Below are 17,762 nucleotides of genomic sequence, written 5' to 3'. Positions count from 1 at the left end.
CGATTAATGTCGTTTCTTGCTGCTCAAAGGTCCTTTTTGTGTATATGATTGTGTTTGCAATTAAAAATTCTTGGATTTATCATGTGAATTTGTTTTACCATTCAAGTTCAATTAACACTACTATAGATAGGTTAAAAAATAATTAGTGTCGGTAAATTTTACAAGGGTTAATTTTTTCTTTTAAAACGCATTAAATTCAAGTTGCTTATACAATATATACATGCTTTAACACTCGAATTAATTGCTAGACTGACAGAAGGACTTTTGGTGAATGTTTTGAAGTTTAAGGATCGATTTAAAATCAGGGTTATAGTTTGAGGACGTTTGGTGAATTAGCCCTATATTAAGAAATTAAAAATCTAAATCTTGTGGTGGTAAGTGTCTGCCGAAACTAAAACGTCCAAATCCACGTGGCATAATAGTACAAAAGGAAAAAAGAAAAAGCGGTGTCACTCTATTATTGGTGGGTCTAACGCACAGAGGAGTGAATAACTGAATGGCAGTTAATGAAAGTACTAAAAGTAATAAAGCAGAGAGAGAGAGAGAGAGAGAGGGGTGAGGTTACATCGTTGACGTGGCAACGGCTGCTTAGTGAGTAAGGAACGGAATTTCGGAATTTTAAACTTGTTAAGGCTGCCTTCGTGCGCCACGTGGGCAAGTCATTGTCAGCATTTTGGTTCATCTTCTAACTAACGAGCCTCAAATAAAAATATGAATTTCTTAAATATATATTTAATTAATTATATAAAAATACATGTTTAAAAATTATTGGATGCTCAACAAATGTCGCCTTTCGGACAAATATATTTTAAATTATATATTTACAAATTATCGTAGTTTATTCTTAAATCCATTTGTATTTAATTATTAAAATATATTAAATTAACCGCCTATGTAAACCGGTAACATTTAAAACCTCGACATTGCCTTCAATAAGCAAGTGATAATCGGGGACGAAGTTAGAAAATTTTTTTAAGAGGACGAAATTAAATTATGATTTCGTAAAAATATAATTTTATTATTTTAATAGTTTATATCTTTATAATTTTTAAAGGATTAAATCAAAATTTTATCATCTTCAAAGGATTAAAGTGTAATTTTATCTTTATTAATTTAAAATTTTAAAAAATTAAAAGATCTAAATGGAATATTTCATTTAAAGTGGATCGGGCCCCTGCTAGCCCCCTAATGCCATTTGCGATAATATAAATATGAAGTAAATAAATAAATTAGTAAATGTGCTTTAATAATGGTTTATACATTCTCATCCAATAATATTAATACATTAATTCTATTACTTATAGGCTTATACTATAATTAATACATTAATTTTAATTTAGGAATAAATATGTATTTTCTTTTTTTTCCCAATTTTTGGACGAATGTCAATAGGCTCGATCGATTAGTATGGCTATATTTGTCAATGTAACAAGATGTGGATTCGAGTACACTCAAGCGCATTATCACCCTATTTATGGGTTGAGAAAGGATTATAGATAGTTCTAGATATTAAAAAAAAAAGAACAAATATGATTAGAACCTATAATGAAATTATTCAAAAAAATAGATATATATTAAATTTGAGAATATATATTAAATTTGATTAAAAACCTAATTGAAGGAGAGCTTATGAATAAAAGTAAGCCTTGTATAAAAATAATTAGATATTTGAAAATAGTGATTTAATTATTCAATTTTAAAATAAAATAATAAAATCTTATGCATGGTTTTGTTAATAAATACAATAATTGATTGATAAAAATGTTTTATTTGGTTTAATGTGGTATGTTTTAATAAATAACTAAAAGGCTAGGTGGGATCATTTTAAAAATTTTAAATCAAATTCTAAATTTATCAAACACTTTCATACGTGGAAACCGTGTATTTATAATACATGTGAATAACATAAATAAATAATGAAGTAAAGGTCTGAAATTAATAATAACATGTATGCAATATGTACAGAATTAAAAAAAATAGTTTAAACTGCGAGTAAAATAAATTTTAAATAGGTAATAAATCAGATTAATAATATTAAAGGCACTCAATTTATTTATCACGGTATTCTCATTTTTATTGAGTTGATATTGAGTTGACATGTGACACAAACTCAATCAACGACATTATTAATATACACAAACAACATGCGTGAAACAATTTATGTAATAACATTAAAATGTATAAAAATAATAAAATAAAGCTTTGCTTGATCTTGTGTAAACTAAAAATTTTGTAAATATTAGTGCATGGGTTCAAATCTCAATATTTGTTACTTGGTATGAATATTTCATCATTAAGTAGATGTCTATAAAGATCAAAATAAATTGGCTTAAGTGTATAAAAAAACCCTCAAACTTAAAATAAAAAATTAAACCCCTATTTTTTTTCCCACTTAATCGGGTACTCAAACTTTCAAAATGTATTAAAAAGGCCCTCAAATTTTTTTAAAAAAAAGTCCTGGTTTTTTTTTGTTCTCAATTAGATATTTGAACTTTTAAAATACATAAAAAAAATGCCCACAAACGTTAAAAAAAAATTTAAGCCTTTGCATTTTTTTTTCACTCAATTAAGTACTTAAACATTTAAAATCCATCAAAGAGACCCTTTGACTGTTAAAGTTAATTGCCTCTAATTTTTTCAATTAAAGCCACGACGTGACACATGGAAAAAAATTAACAAAAAATAAAATTCAATAAAAATTATTAAATTTTAATAAAAATAAAAAAATAAAATTTATTAAATATAAGAAAAAATATGAAAATTGTAAAATTTTATAAAAATCATAAAATGCATAAAAAATGCCCTTTAACCATTAACTTTAATCGTTGGCTGTTAAAGTTAACGACCCTAGTTTTTTTCCAGTTAAAACCATCACGTGTCGCAACACAGCGTGACATGTGACGAAAAACAAAAACAAAAAAATAAAAAATAATAATAGTTATAAAAAATTATAAAATGCTTCTTTTGGTACAATAAATTTTATATTTTTTCTACGAATTTTATATTTCTTTACATTTTTCATAAATTTCTTACGACTTTATAAAATTTTATAATTTTTTCTACATTTCTATATATTTTACAATTTTTCTGATTTTTAATAAATTTTATGTATTTTTTTATTAAAATTTAATAATTTTTATAACGTTTATTTATTTTTATTTATCATATTTGCCACATGTCACACCATGGTTGTGGCACATGATGGTTTTAACTGAAAAAATTAAGGGCGATTAACTTTAACGATTAATTGTTAAAGTTAACAGTCAAAAAACCTTTTTATTTGACAGTTCAAGTATCAAATTGGGTGCAAAAAAAATAGGGACTTAATTTTTATCTTTTAAAAAGTTTGAGAGCATTTTTTATGCATTTTAAAAGTTTAAGTACCCAATTGAGTGAAAAAAAACAAGGTCTTTATTGCTTTTTTTGAAAAAGTTTGAGGGTTCTTTATAGCTTTAAGCCAGATAAATTTGATGTATTTTAGGACTTTAATGTCCATTAGAAGTAGAGTTTTATAACATGTGTACTTCTTATGTATATAAATATAGAATTTGAATAAGTTTTATCTAGGTTAAGTTGCATTGCCTCTAAGCAATCACTTTCCATAAAAATATTCGATAACCTTGCTTTTTATGCCTCCTCCAATCCATTTGCTATTGCCCATCGCTCACATGATAGTATCGACATTCTCTCAATCCGCCTATGAAAACCAAGTAGCCATTTCCCTTGGGAACCTTAATGACACAACCCAAAGCAGGGTAAAAGCACTATGGAGGCCATTGGATTAGGAGTCAGATTGTATTTTACTATATTTACTAAAAAAATTGATAAATTAGTCATTACATATTAGATTAAAGAGTAAACTAGTCATTTTGTTAAAAATTTCATCAAATTTTACTATTAAAAGTTAATCATTATATGTTAAAATAAGGTACACCTGACATATCATATCTAACTATTTAATTTCTTTAGAAATACTACAAATTAAAGTACTTTAGAAGTGGTGAGAAATGGGTAAAAGATCAATAATGCTATGGAAAAACAATAACCCAATTTATTTTTTCAATAAAGTAGTAAACCAATGGGAGGATTATAATTATTATGTGCTTTCTTTTTCAAAAGATATTCAAACCCCAAAAAGAAAAAAATAATTTAAAAGCTCATATTCCTCTGCTCTATAAATACCAATCCTACACAGATCTGAGCAATTCAATTACATGAAAATTCCCAAACCCAAAGAACAAAGTGAAGAATTACAAGAATTTAAATCCTTACAAAAAAACAAAACAAAACAGAGCAGATAATATTACTAGTATTACACCTCACTCTGTTTCCTCTGTTTTGTTTATCTTCATCTTCTTCCCTTTTTATAGTCTCTTTTTTTTTTTCTCCTTGAATTTAATCACTAAATCGAATTTTACCACAAACCCATTTTTGTACTAGTTTTCTCCTTCAATTTATTTTGTTCTTCTTTTTTTTTCAAGTTTTTTTATTGTAAATGGATGCATTTCATGTAAAACTGGAGAAGCGAAATGCAACGTTGAAGCATCGGCACCAGTTACGGAAGGTGGCAAACGTGGTGAGATTCGTTGAGTTTTGTGTTCTTTTAGTACTGATAACCAGGTTCACGGTCCATCTCCCCGTTGCCGGCGATTATTTCCGAGGCTTGTCGGTGGTTCTCGTGAGCCCTCGGTTCGTGTTCGTCATCGGGAACGCTATAGTCATCATTCTGTTCGCAAAGGCCGGCCAGTTCTCGAGTCGAGATTCGGGTTCGGTAACCGATCTTTACGACGAATTCGTGGAAAAGAGCGAGAAAAACAGGGCGATCCGTTGGTACGAGACCGAAAACAGGGGAAAACAGAGGGAGAAGAGCGTAGACGAAAACAAAACAGTGAGTCTCAATGTGCATACATCAAAGGTGACGACGATTAAGAGCTATAGAAGAACACAATCGGAGAATCATAAGACGATGAACTGCAACAAAGCTTGCAAGCAACTAAGAAAATCGGAGTCCGAAAAGTACATAAAACACAATGATTGGGATGAGAAAAGGGTGGTGAAGAGTTCATCATATCCGGAAGATGTATTAAGCAATGAACAATTTCGCAACACAGTTGAGGCTTTCATTGCCAGGCAAAAGAAGCTTCTGAGAGATGAAGAATTACTCGGTGATTTGGAAAGATTTTGAGTGACAAAGCAAATTCTGGTGAACCCTTTTTTTTTTCCTTCTCGTTTCTAATGATTGGTTTTTAGGGTTCATTTCACCTTTTCTTATCCCTTTTGTTTACCGTACGATAAAGAATGGAATGAAACATGTATATTGTGCTTTTCCAAATAGTTTTATGTTATGGTAATAATTTTATCTTGAATTTTAATATTTTAATTTAGATTTGATATTTTTTAGAATGAGAATTCCAATGTGGCATAAAAATATAAATAATATGATTTTTGTACAAACCCAATAATGCCCGGGCCCAACTAAACCTAGAATGGCCCAACACTTGGCCCAACAAAATTAAAGCTTAAGCCCAAAATTCCAAATACCCTAACTACTGAAACCCTAAACAGAAAAATCCTTGGCCGCTGCCTCCAGCATTCCAATCACCGCATGACTCGGGGTTAAGGTCCCTCTCCGCGCGAGTTGCGCCTCCACGTACGTACGCACACCTCAACAAGCCACCAAACCTGCGAAAAAGAAGCATACAAGCACAACAAAAGGCAGAATAATAGCAAAAACACAGCAAGGATGGGGGAAATAGATTTTTTTTCGCTTGTTTCCTTTCGGCTATAAATGCCGTTTAAAAATCTGTAAATGGGGGATTTCAGTGAAAAGAGATACGAGAATAGAAGGAAAAATACAGAGAAATACAAAGGAAATTTGTTTTTTTTCAAAGGTTTTTATTTTGTAGTATTCACTGTTCTTTTTGTTTATATATTTCTTTTTATTTTCTTTATTTTTTATTTATTTTACCTAAAACAACAAAGAAAAGAAGGGAAACACTTACCTGTTCGTCGAGGTCGCCGTGCCACCACCATCTCTGCCGTCATCGGAGCTTTGGTGAAGGGGCAGATGGGCGACGGCGCGGAATGGGTTAAAAGAACCCTAGCAGAGCCACACTTTGTTTTTTTAAAAAGGAACCAAATGATTTTTTTTCTTTCAATTCTGTTTTATTTATGCAGCACATGAAACAGCGTCGTTTTAATGGCCAGACCCGCGCGGTGACCCGACCCGGAGGGGAGGATCCGCGCGTTCTGGCCAAATGGTTAATTTTCGCATTTAGTCCCTTGATTTTTAGGAGCATGTTAAAATCATTTTTTTATTTCTTTTAATTTTGGCCACATGTTTTACTTTTGTTTCATGTCAGTCCCCATTGCTGCGCAACATTTTAGGGAGGCGGATTATTTCCATTTTGACCCCCCTCATATAATGCGCATCGCAATATAGTCCTTCATTTTGTTTTAATTACATTTATTGTTTTTTTTACAAATTCGTTTTTAATTTCGTTTTTATTTATTATTTCCATTGCTATTATTATTACATTATTTACTATCATTATTATTATATTTTCTGTACATATACATTAGCATATTTTATATATCATATCTATGCATACTTAATATATATATTTTAGGATTTTATATATGCATGCTTCTGTTTTTATATATATTATTTTATTTCCATAATCTTTACATTTATATATATATGTCTGTTTTTATATATGTTCTTTTTTTTTTTTTAATTTTTTATACTTTATATTATATATATTTATACATTTCTTTTATTTTGTAAATATATACACATGTACATATTTTTATATTTTTACCTTATTTTCATAAATTTCGCATACATATATATACATATATATTTTCCCTTTTTTTTGTTTTCATAGCCTTTATAAATAAGTATATATGCATGTACACTTATATTTTACAATACATATGTATTTTCCTTATTTTTGTACATATACGTACTTTCTTTGAAATCTACTTGCATATTGTTGGAGATTATTATAAGTTCTGTTGTACATGTTTTTTTTACATGCATACACTTGTATATGTATGTTAAATATATGCATACACATTTTTTCAAATTTACCTGTATTTTGTGCTTGTGTTTACATATTTTGTAAGTACATGTATATATATATTTTAAATTAAAATATTTGTTTCATATTGTACATTAATTTTTAACATACCCTTTGGAAAATAAATATTGGGTTTTTTTCGATATACCAAAATCATTTTTTTTCTTGATTTAAAGGTTTTTTTTGAATAAAAGCATTATTTGAGGTTTGGGATTTTCGAGGGAAATTGAGCCCTAACGTATTGGGTTCTGATTTTCTTTGTTAATCTTAAATGACCGAGAATATTCGTTATTCAAAATGCATGAGCATAAAAATCATTTTTGGGAACTTAACTTGTTGTGCCCTAACGTATTGGGTGTGGCCTGTTACTTTCTCGAAATGAAGATTTTCGCATAAAATAAAAGTGATATTCAAAGTTCGAGGATTATGAGGAATCGTACCCTAACGTATTGGGACTCGATTTCTTTACATGACTTGAACAATTGGTTATCCTTTTGCAAATTTCATCATTCAAGCTTATTTTAAAATCTTTTTTAACTTTCGACACTAAGACATCAAATAATCAATTTGGTACCGATTTTGGGCGTTACGAGGGTGCTAACCCTTCCTCGTGCGTAATTGACTCCCAGACTCGTTTTCTCAAAATTCGTAGGCCAAAATATTTTTTTAAGGTGGGCCGATCACACATTAATAAAAGGATCGGTGGCGACTCCAGTTTTATTTTTAAAAGTCGACAACTAAATTTTTTGTTTTCAAAAAACGGTTTCGACAGCTTAGCGACTCCGCTGGGGACATTAGAGAGTCGAGCCACAAAATTGATTATGTTTGTCTTTGTGTCAAAAATCAAAAGTTTTTAAATAATTCATGAGTTCCCTTCGCACTCATTGATTTTTCATCATGGTGTTGGCAACTTTGGATTTGCATTTTGCATTGCATGGTCAGTGTTACCCTTTAAGTGGGAGCGAGAAACTAGTCCTTCGTGAGGTTTTCACCTCCGTGCAGGGTAGTGGACCGCTTCCGGAATACATCCGTACCTATGTCTTCGTGAGATTTTCATCTCCGTGCAGCCATAGGGAAATGTATCCCCCTGAACTGAACTCGATTCACATGAGCCTATAATGGGTGAGGATCGAGGAATCTGCTGGTTCGGGTACCCTTACTCTAGAAACTAAGCCTCATATAGTGAGCTTTAGGAACTTGCCCTAGGTAAAGCTATACCAAACCCTAGTGGATTCTTGAATAAATATTCTTGCTATTTCATGTTTGTATTGGATTATATCTTTTTGGTGTGATACTGGCTTGGGTTTATTTTGTTTTGATTGCATGACATCATGATTGCATTGCATTTGTATCTTAGAAAAGAGATGTTGATTTGAGTTCGATTACTAGATTAGAAAAATAATACGGTGGTCCTAAAAAACATGGCACGAAAAGCATAATAAGAGGAGTATACGACTTTGCTGCATGACCTGAGGATCCAAATTGTCAAAGTTTATTCAAAAGTCATCAAAGGTCCCAATCTCATAAAGAAGCTAATAAACGTGAATGAGCAAGGATTTACGACCTAGATCAAACAAAACGGAGATCAAATTCGTGAGATGTATTTTAATATCTGAAGGGCCAATGTCTTCACTTGGAGTATGAGGGTAAAGCCGTATATATATGTCTGCTTTATGTAAAGAGATTTGTTTTCTAGTAAAGTTTTCTAGTAAAAAATTGAACATGAATCAACGTCTCTTTTCGCATTCATTTCATGCATTTGCATTTTATTACATCATATGCATTAGACACCGTTTAATTGATCCTGATTAACTAAAATCATTGCTCAGTTAACCTGGAAACCAACCAACCAACCCAACACTGATACAGCACTCGGGCAAAGATGAAAGATATGGATCAGAGATTGGAAAAGCTCGAACAGTATCAGAAGGAGATGCAGGACCGACTTCAGCTACAGGTGGAGGAGCGGTTAGACAAGATGAAACAAGAGATGTCTGAGAAGAAGCGAGAATCCCAAGAAGATATAGTGACAAAGTTAACCCAACTAATAACTAAGGGAAGTGATAAAGGAAAGGGCCCTATGGCAAATGTCGAAGAGAGAAATGATGATGAACCTCTCTATCCTTCAGGCTTCACCCCTCCACATGTTCGAACCCAAGTTGAATACCTGCACAAACCTACTGTTACAATCAGGCCTCAGCAGTCGCAGGCCAGTGCTTCGAACTTTCAAGTTAGATTGGGCTCTAACCCCGAAAACTACCCTGTTAACTCTGCCATTCCTGACTTCAATGAAATGGCTGAAAATGAAAGAATAAAGGAGGAGTTACCGAAACAGTTAGAGGAAAGGTGCAAGTGGCTCGAGGAGAAATTTAAGGCGATGGAGGTCACTGAAGGCTATCGTGGGATTGACGCTAAAGAGCTGAGTTTAGTTCTAGATTTGGTACTCCCCCATAAGTTTAAGATGCCAGAATTCGAAAAGTACAATGGGACAAGTTGCCCAGAAGCTCATATCACCATGTTCTGCAGACGAATGGCGGGATATGTTAACAATGACCAACTCTTAATACATTATTTCCAAGACAGCCTTGCAGGGGCAGCATTCAAATGGTACAATCAGTTGAGTCGTGCCACGATTAGTTCATGGAGCGATTTGGCCCAAGCATTCATGAAACAATATAGTCATGTGACAGACATGGCTCCTGATAGAATCACCCTTCAAAACATGGAGAAGAAGCCGAGTGAAAGCTTTAGGCAGTACGCACAGAGATGAAGGGAAGTCGTAGTCCAAGTTCAGCCACCGCTCTTAGAAAAAGAAACACCATGCTATTCATTAACACACTGAAAGCCCCATTCATTACGCATATGTTAGGAAATGCTACAAAAAGTTTTTCTGACATAATTATGAATGGTGAAATGATCGAAAATGCTATAAGAAGCGAGAAAATTGAGGCGGAAGAGAGTAACAAGCGGTCAGCCTCAAGGAGAAGAGAAAATGATATGAACAACACAGGTTATTCTAAATCAATTGCTGTAAGTCATCCAGGAAAGGGGGTTGCTAGTCAACAAAGTTCAATGAGACAGGAATCTGGAGTGAAACCAGGTACTGAGAAGCTCCAGTTCACGCCAATTCCGATGTCGTATAAGGAGCTGTACCAAAGCTTATTTGATGCGCACGTTATTTCCCCTTCCTACTTACAACCCCCACAACCTCCGTATCCCAAGTGGTATGATGCGAACGCACAGTGTGACTACCATGCGGGAATTACAGGGCACTCAATTGAGAATTGCATTACCTTCAAAAAGCTAGTTGAAAAACTTATTAACATGGGTGTTGTCAAGTTGGGTGACTCATCAAGTGCAGAAAATCCGTTACCCAATCATGATTGAGGATGGAGGGACTGCAATGTATGAAGAAGTGGTGAGAAATTTACACATCGATGCCATATATACAGACACATTTAAATGGATCCTTGTTAGATTTCGCCTTAGAGGTGTTCTAAATAATGGGACTGTAGAGGAAACCCTTAAAGTATTTAGAATCTGTTAGAGTAATGTTCAGAACACACTTGTTGCTTTCAGCCTAGAAGTAATAAGAATTTCTTTGTGAAATAGGCTCACGTCTGAATATTATTATTTTAATGAATACATTATTGCAATCATCTTTGAGCAAATGTTCTTTCATTCTTTACGTTTTCTTCATTCTTTTGGATTTTTTCTGCCAAACCATTCATTCGTTCATTCATATTATTCATACATTCTTTTGTATATTCTTTGGTACCCACTATGGGTCCCCAAATATCAATGACATGAGTGATGCCGCTACAGACTCAGAATCTCCTTTTGAGTGGGACATGTGTTTAGAGGGATCTCACAACTTTGAAGATGACATGGATTGTAGCTTATTTCTGGACTTATTAAGGATGGTAGAGCAGGGAAAAAATTTTACCTCATGAGGAGACAATGGAGACTGTGACCTTGAGGGAACATGCATGACCGAAAAAACAAAGCAAGACGTTGTTAGGTTACTTCAAGCATTCAAAGATGCCTTCATAAGGTCATACCAGGATGTGCCCGGTTTAAGCACTGTTATTGCAATCTGAACAACAGCACGATATCAAAAATTTACAGTATGTTCAAGGTGAATATCATGAATGGTGCAGTGAAAACTCTACCGGGGTAATGCCACTTTTTTCAGTTTATCACGATTTTTTCATTGAAGTTGAAATTCTTTCTCTTCGGGTTTTGACTGAGTTGAAGTAGGATAAAGATCCAATCCTGATACGATTAGTTGAATTACTTGAAGAAAAAGGCTAGAAACTATTCATCATGGTCAGATGTACCAAGAAATGAACGATGCGAGCCAATAGCAAAAGGTTTGTCCTAGAGAATTCCACGATGGTGACCTAATGCTGAAGAAGATCCTCACTCTACAAAAAATATAACGGATGTCAAATTGGGAAGAACCTTATGTTATAGAGAAGGTCTTTTCCAAAGGAGCTTTGATTTTGAGCGAGATAGATGATATGTAACACCCCTTACCCGAGACCGTTTCTGGAGTCGAGCACGAGGCATTACTTGGCTTATCTTACCAGTTCGGAGCATAAAAACTAGGTTTGAAAATTTATTTCATTATTCGCAGCAAATCTGTCTATTCGCGCAGCAGTTACTAAATTAATTATAACTTGAGCTAAAGAACTCGAAATTTAATCCCGTAAATTTTCCCTGAAACTAGACTCATATATATACTCACCATAAAATTTTTAGAATTTTTTGTTCAGCAAATTAGTACAGTTTATTAGTTAAAGTCTCCCCTGTGTCACCACCAGACTGCCCTGACCTCTAGTCACTAAAAATAAGTTTTCTCGCTATAGGATTTTCATATGAAGTTCTTACTTGTTTCTATAGAAAATAGACTCATTAAGGAATCTAAGCATGTAAATTTCAACTCATAACCATTTTTTTAAAATTTGTAATTGTTTTCTAAACTCAGATTAGGGGACTCCAAAAACAGTTCTGACCTTATCTTACTAAAATTCACATATCTTAAAATATAAATTTCTTTTTCCTACACCGTTATTTTTCCATGAAAATAGACTCAACAAGCTTTAATTCCATATATCATTCACCCTCTAATTCATTTTATACTATCTTGGGTGATTTTTCAAATTCACGTAACTGTGCTGCCTGCATTCTGTTTCTTTGCAAAATTTTATCCTTTTATGATTTTCATGCATAATTTATCACCTAATCTTTCAGAACAACAAACACCTTCATCCTTAATCATTTTAATAACCATACATCATCAACTACTTACACATCACTCATTACTCATATTATACCAAAAGTAGCTAAGTTTCTATACATGCCATACACAAAACAAAACGTCTAATTATACCGAGTTATTTCTTTGATAGTGTGATCGGCCTCCGACGATTCCTTCGATCCCCGAGTGGCTAGATAAGTACTATAAGAAGAAAAAAAATAAAGAGATTAAGCACTAGGCTTAGTAAGCTTACAAGCAAATAAATCACAACATTCAACATAATGGATAATTATGCATAATATCATCTAACATCATAAATTTCTTTACTTCTCAATTTCTATCTTCTTCTTTATTCCCTTACCTTCTTTCTTACCTGACCTTTCCGTTTTCATAAATATAATCTACTTTTCCTTTGCTGTTAATTCACTGTAATTTAACTCGTACCCTGACCCGTTGAACCACTCGGAATACTAAGGATACTAGGGTCGTTCCTGTCTATCAATATCCTGCCAATGCCATGTCTTTAACATGGACTTACATGAATTATTCCTGTCTCCAATGCCATATATAATATGGACTTACATGGCTCAATCCTATCTCCAAAGCCATATTTCTAATATGGACTTACATGGCTCATTTCTGTTCTGTCCTGTCAACCCTAATATCCTAACATTCCTAGGGTTCAACCGGAGCTTTCTAACACTTTTCCTCTGTCACTTCACCTTAAATTCGACTTTAAATATTTTCATAACATAAATATATAAATGCTGGAAATTGACAATAATAATGTAAAATAAAAGAATATTGCATTTATTTACTGTAAACTTACCTTGATACAAAATGTGACTAAACTTTACAATTTAGTCCTTTACTTTTTCTTTTCCCCGATCTACTCCCGAATTTCGTTCTTCTTGATCTATAATAGCAAATTTAACTTATTTAATATTCAAATTTATTAAAACAGTCCTTGACCCAAACTTTTGCAAAATTATATTTTTACCCCTAAACTTTCACATATTTGCACTTTTGCCCCAAGGCTCGTAAATTAAACTTCATCCTATTTTCTTATGTTTTATGACATGCTGATCATTTTTCCCTTCTATGGCAATATCAAAATCACACTCTAACATATACTTATGAATATTGGTATTTTTTTTCCAATTTAAGCCCTATCAATTCAAAACTTATATTTTATTTTACAAATCAATCTTTTACTAACTTCTAACTTAAAATTCAATCATTTTAACCTCTAGTTCATCAATTAATTCAACATAACTCATGTCTAACAATCTACTAACTTTCAAAATATCAACATAAATCAAGTAGTATTATCTCTAGGATTCCAAAAACTCAAAAATTATAAGAAAAAGACTTAATTTGACTTACCAATTGAGCTTGGAACCTTAAAACCTTAAATTTCCCTTTTTCTTTTTCTTTCTTTCTTTCTTTCTTTCCTTCCTTCTCTGCCCGTTTTGCTCTCTGTTTCTTTCTCTGTTTCGTCTCTTCTATTCTGTTTCTTTTCTTTCTTTTTTTTCTATTCTTTCTTTTGTTTTATGTATATATATAATATAATATAATATATTAATAATAATATAATATAAAAACATAATCATTACTATAATATAATATTTTTTTAACACATAAAAATCTCAGATTTTTATACTTATGCCGCCTCAACTTTGGAAAAAGGCATAATTGCCTATTTGGTCCTTTTAACTTTTCTTTAATCTATAATTAAACTTTTATCCCTATTGCAATTTAATCCTTTTTCATAATTAACTATCGAAACATTAAAATTTCTTAACGAAACTTTAATATTATCCTATTGACACTCCGTAAATATTTATAAAAATATTTACGGCTCAGTTTATAATATCGAGGTCTCGATACCTCGTTTTCGACCCAATTTACCTAATAATTTCTTTTAAATCACAAAATTCACTAATTCAAAAATATTTCTAACTTCTTCATCGAATTTAGTGATCTCAAATCACTGTTCTGACACTACTGAAAATTGGGCTGTTACATGATAAACCTGCAAAGTCCTGTAAACTCAGATTCAGTCAGGAAATACTCCGCTTAAAGAAGGAGAGGACCAAGGTAAAAACCTGCAAAGGGAAGTTTGGGTCCAAAAAAAAAGTGATGTGTAAAAATGAAAAGATGAAAATGAAAAATGAAAAAATAGAGAGGCTAAGGTGAAAACCCGCAAAGGGGGCCTTAGACGAAAGAGGATTTGAGTTGAAAACCCTAAAAGAGCGGCTCAAATGTTGATCAAAATGGCGTTTGAAATTTTCAGAGCAGCTCAAATACTGATCAGAGTGGGGGCATGCAGTGATCTTGCTATACCGGAATCAACAGGAAAGGGTAGGTGACATCTTGGGGCATCGACAAAGTACTCCTAAACACATGTTAAACTCAGAATGGTCTTAAAAAATCTGTACAGAGAAGTTCAAGCTGCGATATCTGGGGCACCTAATCCTTATATTATTTTTTGTTATTCTTGGAACACTTCATTCATTTCCAAGATACGTATTCCTAAATCAATTTCTTTGTTATCCATTTTTATTATCTTTGACAATTTATTCATTTCGGGTTATGTTCAGAACCAATTCAATTTTATCCATCATTTTGTTCTCTTTGCAAGTGTGTTGCATTAGAGTAATGATTAATAGACTAATAAAACTTTCACAAGGGAAGTTTTGCATATTACTCTAGAAGTTTCTAAATAATATAGGAACCTTAAATAGGACTATTGTTTAGAACGCACCAAGTTTAAAGGTTGGAAATCTAATAAGGAAGAGTCTAAATTAAGACTATTCCTTTGAATTTTGTTGTCTAAAACATCGATTGAACAAAATGGAAATATGTCGTGTTGGTGACAAAGCTTAGATGAACAAGCAAGCAATGATCACCGAATAATAAGAAGAAGTTGTTCTTGGAGAAGAAAATTCTTCATTTGTGCATGAGCATTTGGTAGGACACCCTGGGAATGGTGTAAGAGACCAAAGAGTTTCACATCCTGTATCCTTGAATTGTGATAACAGAGGATTGGGAAAAAGCCAAATCTTTTTACTCTTGGGTTACAACGGGAGAAAGATGGTACAAATTTTGTGCCCCAATAGATCAAACTTAGAGGTTTACAGCGGGGGGCAATCTGGTTAAGTGTTTCTTTAGAGACGCCAGCCGAGCAAGAATACGCTATAGCACATTAGCGATGAAACTTTAACTTTGAGTAATGATAACCTAATTAATAAAGAAGGATCATTCTCAAAACATGACATTCTGCATTAATTCAAATGTCATTCATACACGTCTAGTTAGGAGCATTTGATTCATTTTGATCATGTCATCCTAATCACTAGGCATAATTAGGTTCATAATTTGAATTTTACAGGTCATGTTCCCTAGAGAACAAACTAATAAAACTTTAGCCTTATCTCCCTGAGCAGCAGTGGAGTAGGTTGAAAATAGTATATTTTTATTTCCTTAGCGTTGTAGTGGAGCAGATTGAAGTCACAACGGCGGATCTGGTTTCCCTGACAGCGCAATTAAAAAGATTGAAGCCACAACGGCGGATCTTACTTCCCTGGCGGTATAGTGGAGCAGATTGAAGTCACAATGGCGGATCTGGTTTCCCCGACAGCGCAATTAAAAAGATTGAAGCCACAACGGCAGATCTTACTTCCCTGGCGGTGCAGTGGAGCAGATTGAAGTCACAACGACGGATCTGGTTTCCCCGACAGCGCAATTAAAAAGATTGAAGCCACAATGGCGGATCTTACTTCCTTAGCAGTGCAGTGGAACAAATTGAAGCTACGACGGCAGATCTGGTTTCCCTGATATTGCAATGAAAAAGATTGAAGCCACAACGGCAGATCTTACTTCCCTGGCGGTGCAGTGGAGCAGATTGAAGTCATAACGGCGGATTTGGTTTCCCCGACAGCGCAATTAAAAAGATTAAAGCCACAACGGTGAATCTTACTTCCTTAGCAGTGCAGTGGAACAGATTGAAGCTACGACGGTAGATCTGGTTTCCCTGATATTGTAATTAAAGAGATTGAAGCCACAACGGCGGATCTTACTTCCTTAGCAGTGCAGTGGAACAGATTGAAGCTACAATGGCGGATTTGGTTTCCCCGACAGCGCAATTAAAAAGATTGAAGCCACAACGGTGGATCTTACTTCCCTGGCGGTGCAGTGGAGCAGATTGAAGTCACAACGGCGGATCTGGTTTCCCCGACAGCGCAATTAAAAAGATTAAAGCCACAACGGCGGATCTTACTTCCTTGGCGGTGCAGTGGAGCAGATTGAAATCACAACGGCGGATCTGGTTTCCCCGACAGCACAATTAAAAAGATTGAAGCCACAATGGCGGATCTTACTTCCTTAGCAGTGCAGTGGAACAGATTGAAGCTACGAAGGTGGATCTGGTTTCCCTGATATTGCAATTAAAAAGATTGAAGCCACAACGGCGGATCTTACTTCCTTAGCAGTGCAGTGAAACAGATTGAAGCTACGACGGCGGATCTGGTTTCCCTGATATTGTAATTAAAAAGATTGAAGCCACAACGGCGGATCTTACTTCCTTAGCAGTGCAGTAGAACAGATTGAAGCTTTCCCTGATATTGCAATTAAAAAGATTGAAGCCACAACAGTGGATCTTACTTCCTTAGCGGTGTAGTGGAACAGATTGAAGCTACGACGGCGGATCTAGTTTCCCTGACATTGTAGTTGAACAAATTCAAGATTACAGATTTTATCTCCCTAAGCAGTAGTGGAGCAGATCAAAGATGGCAGATTTTACCTCCCTGAGGTTACTGTGGAGTACATTGAAGCCAATAATTCTATCTCCCTGGGCAACAGTGGAATAGATTGAAGATTACAGATCTTATCTCCCTGAAGTTGCAGTGGAGCAGACAAAAGTAACCAATCCTATTTCCTTGAAGTTGCAATGGAATGGATTAAAACAGCAGATCTCATCTCTTTGAAATTGCAGTAGATTAGATTGCATCAGATTTACCCTCAAGTTGTAACAGAACAAGTTAAAGCTATAAGTCTTATCTCCCTGAAGTTGCAGTTGAGCAGACTAAAGATAGCAAATTTTATTCTTTTGAGAAGCCACAAGGTACGAATCCTATCTCCCTGACGTTGCAGTGGAGTGGATCGAAGCACTGGTTCTTATACCTCTGAAGATGCAGTTGGAGAAGAAAAGCACCGAAGAAGTCGAGGCTCAGTAAGACCGGGCATAATTGGGCTTTAGTTTTTGCTCTATTCCCGTTACACGACAATGAGCAAAGAGGGGCAGCTGTACAAACCCAATAATGCCCGGGCCCAACTAAACCTAAAATGGCCCAACATTTGGCCCAACAAAATTAAAGCTTAAGCCCAAAATTCCAAATACCCTAACTACTGAAACC

General features: G+C 33.8%; 1 protein-coding gene across 1 annotated transcript; it reads left to right on the top strand.

Moving 5' to 3' along the window:
• Positions 1-4,126: 4,126 nt before the first annotated feature.
• Positions 4,127-5,721, top strand: LOC107918793 (uncharacterized). The gene has a single exon (XM_016848382.2). The coding sequence runs from the start codon at positions 4,496-4,498 to the stop codon at positions 5,183-5,185; it is 690 nt and encodes a 229-aa protein (XP_016703871.2). The 5' UTR covers positions 4,127-4,495; the 3' UTR covers positions 5,186-5,721.
• The last annotated feature ends 12,041 nt before the right edge of the window (positions 5,722-17,762 follow it).

Source organism: Gossypium hirsutum, chromosome D13 (assembly GCF_007990345.1).
Source record: "Gossypium hirsutum isolate 1008001.06 chromosome D13, Gossypium_hirsutum_v2.1, whole genome shotgun sequence".
NCBI classification, from domain to species: Eukaryota; Viridiplantae; Streptophyta; class Magnoliopsida; order Malvales; family Malvaceae; genus Gossypium; species Gossypium hirsutum.
This window is presented reverse-complemented; position numbering and strand designations above follow the sequence as displayed.

Coding starts and splice junctions, on each gene's coding strand:
- LOC107918793 (XM_016848382.2), top strand. CDS start 4,496: ATGGATGCATTTCATGTAAAACTGGAGAAGCGAAATGCAACGTTGAAG.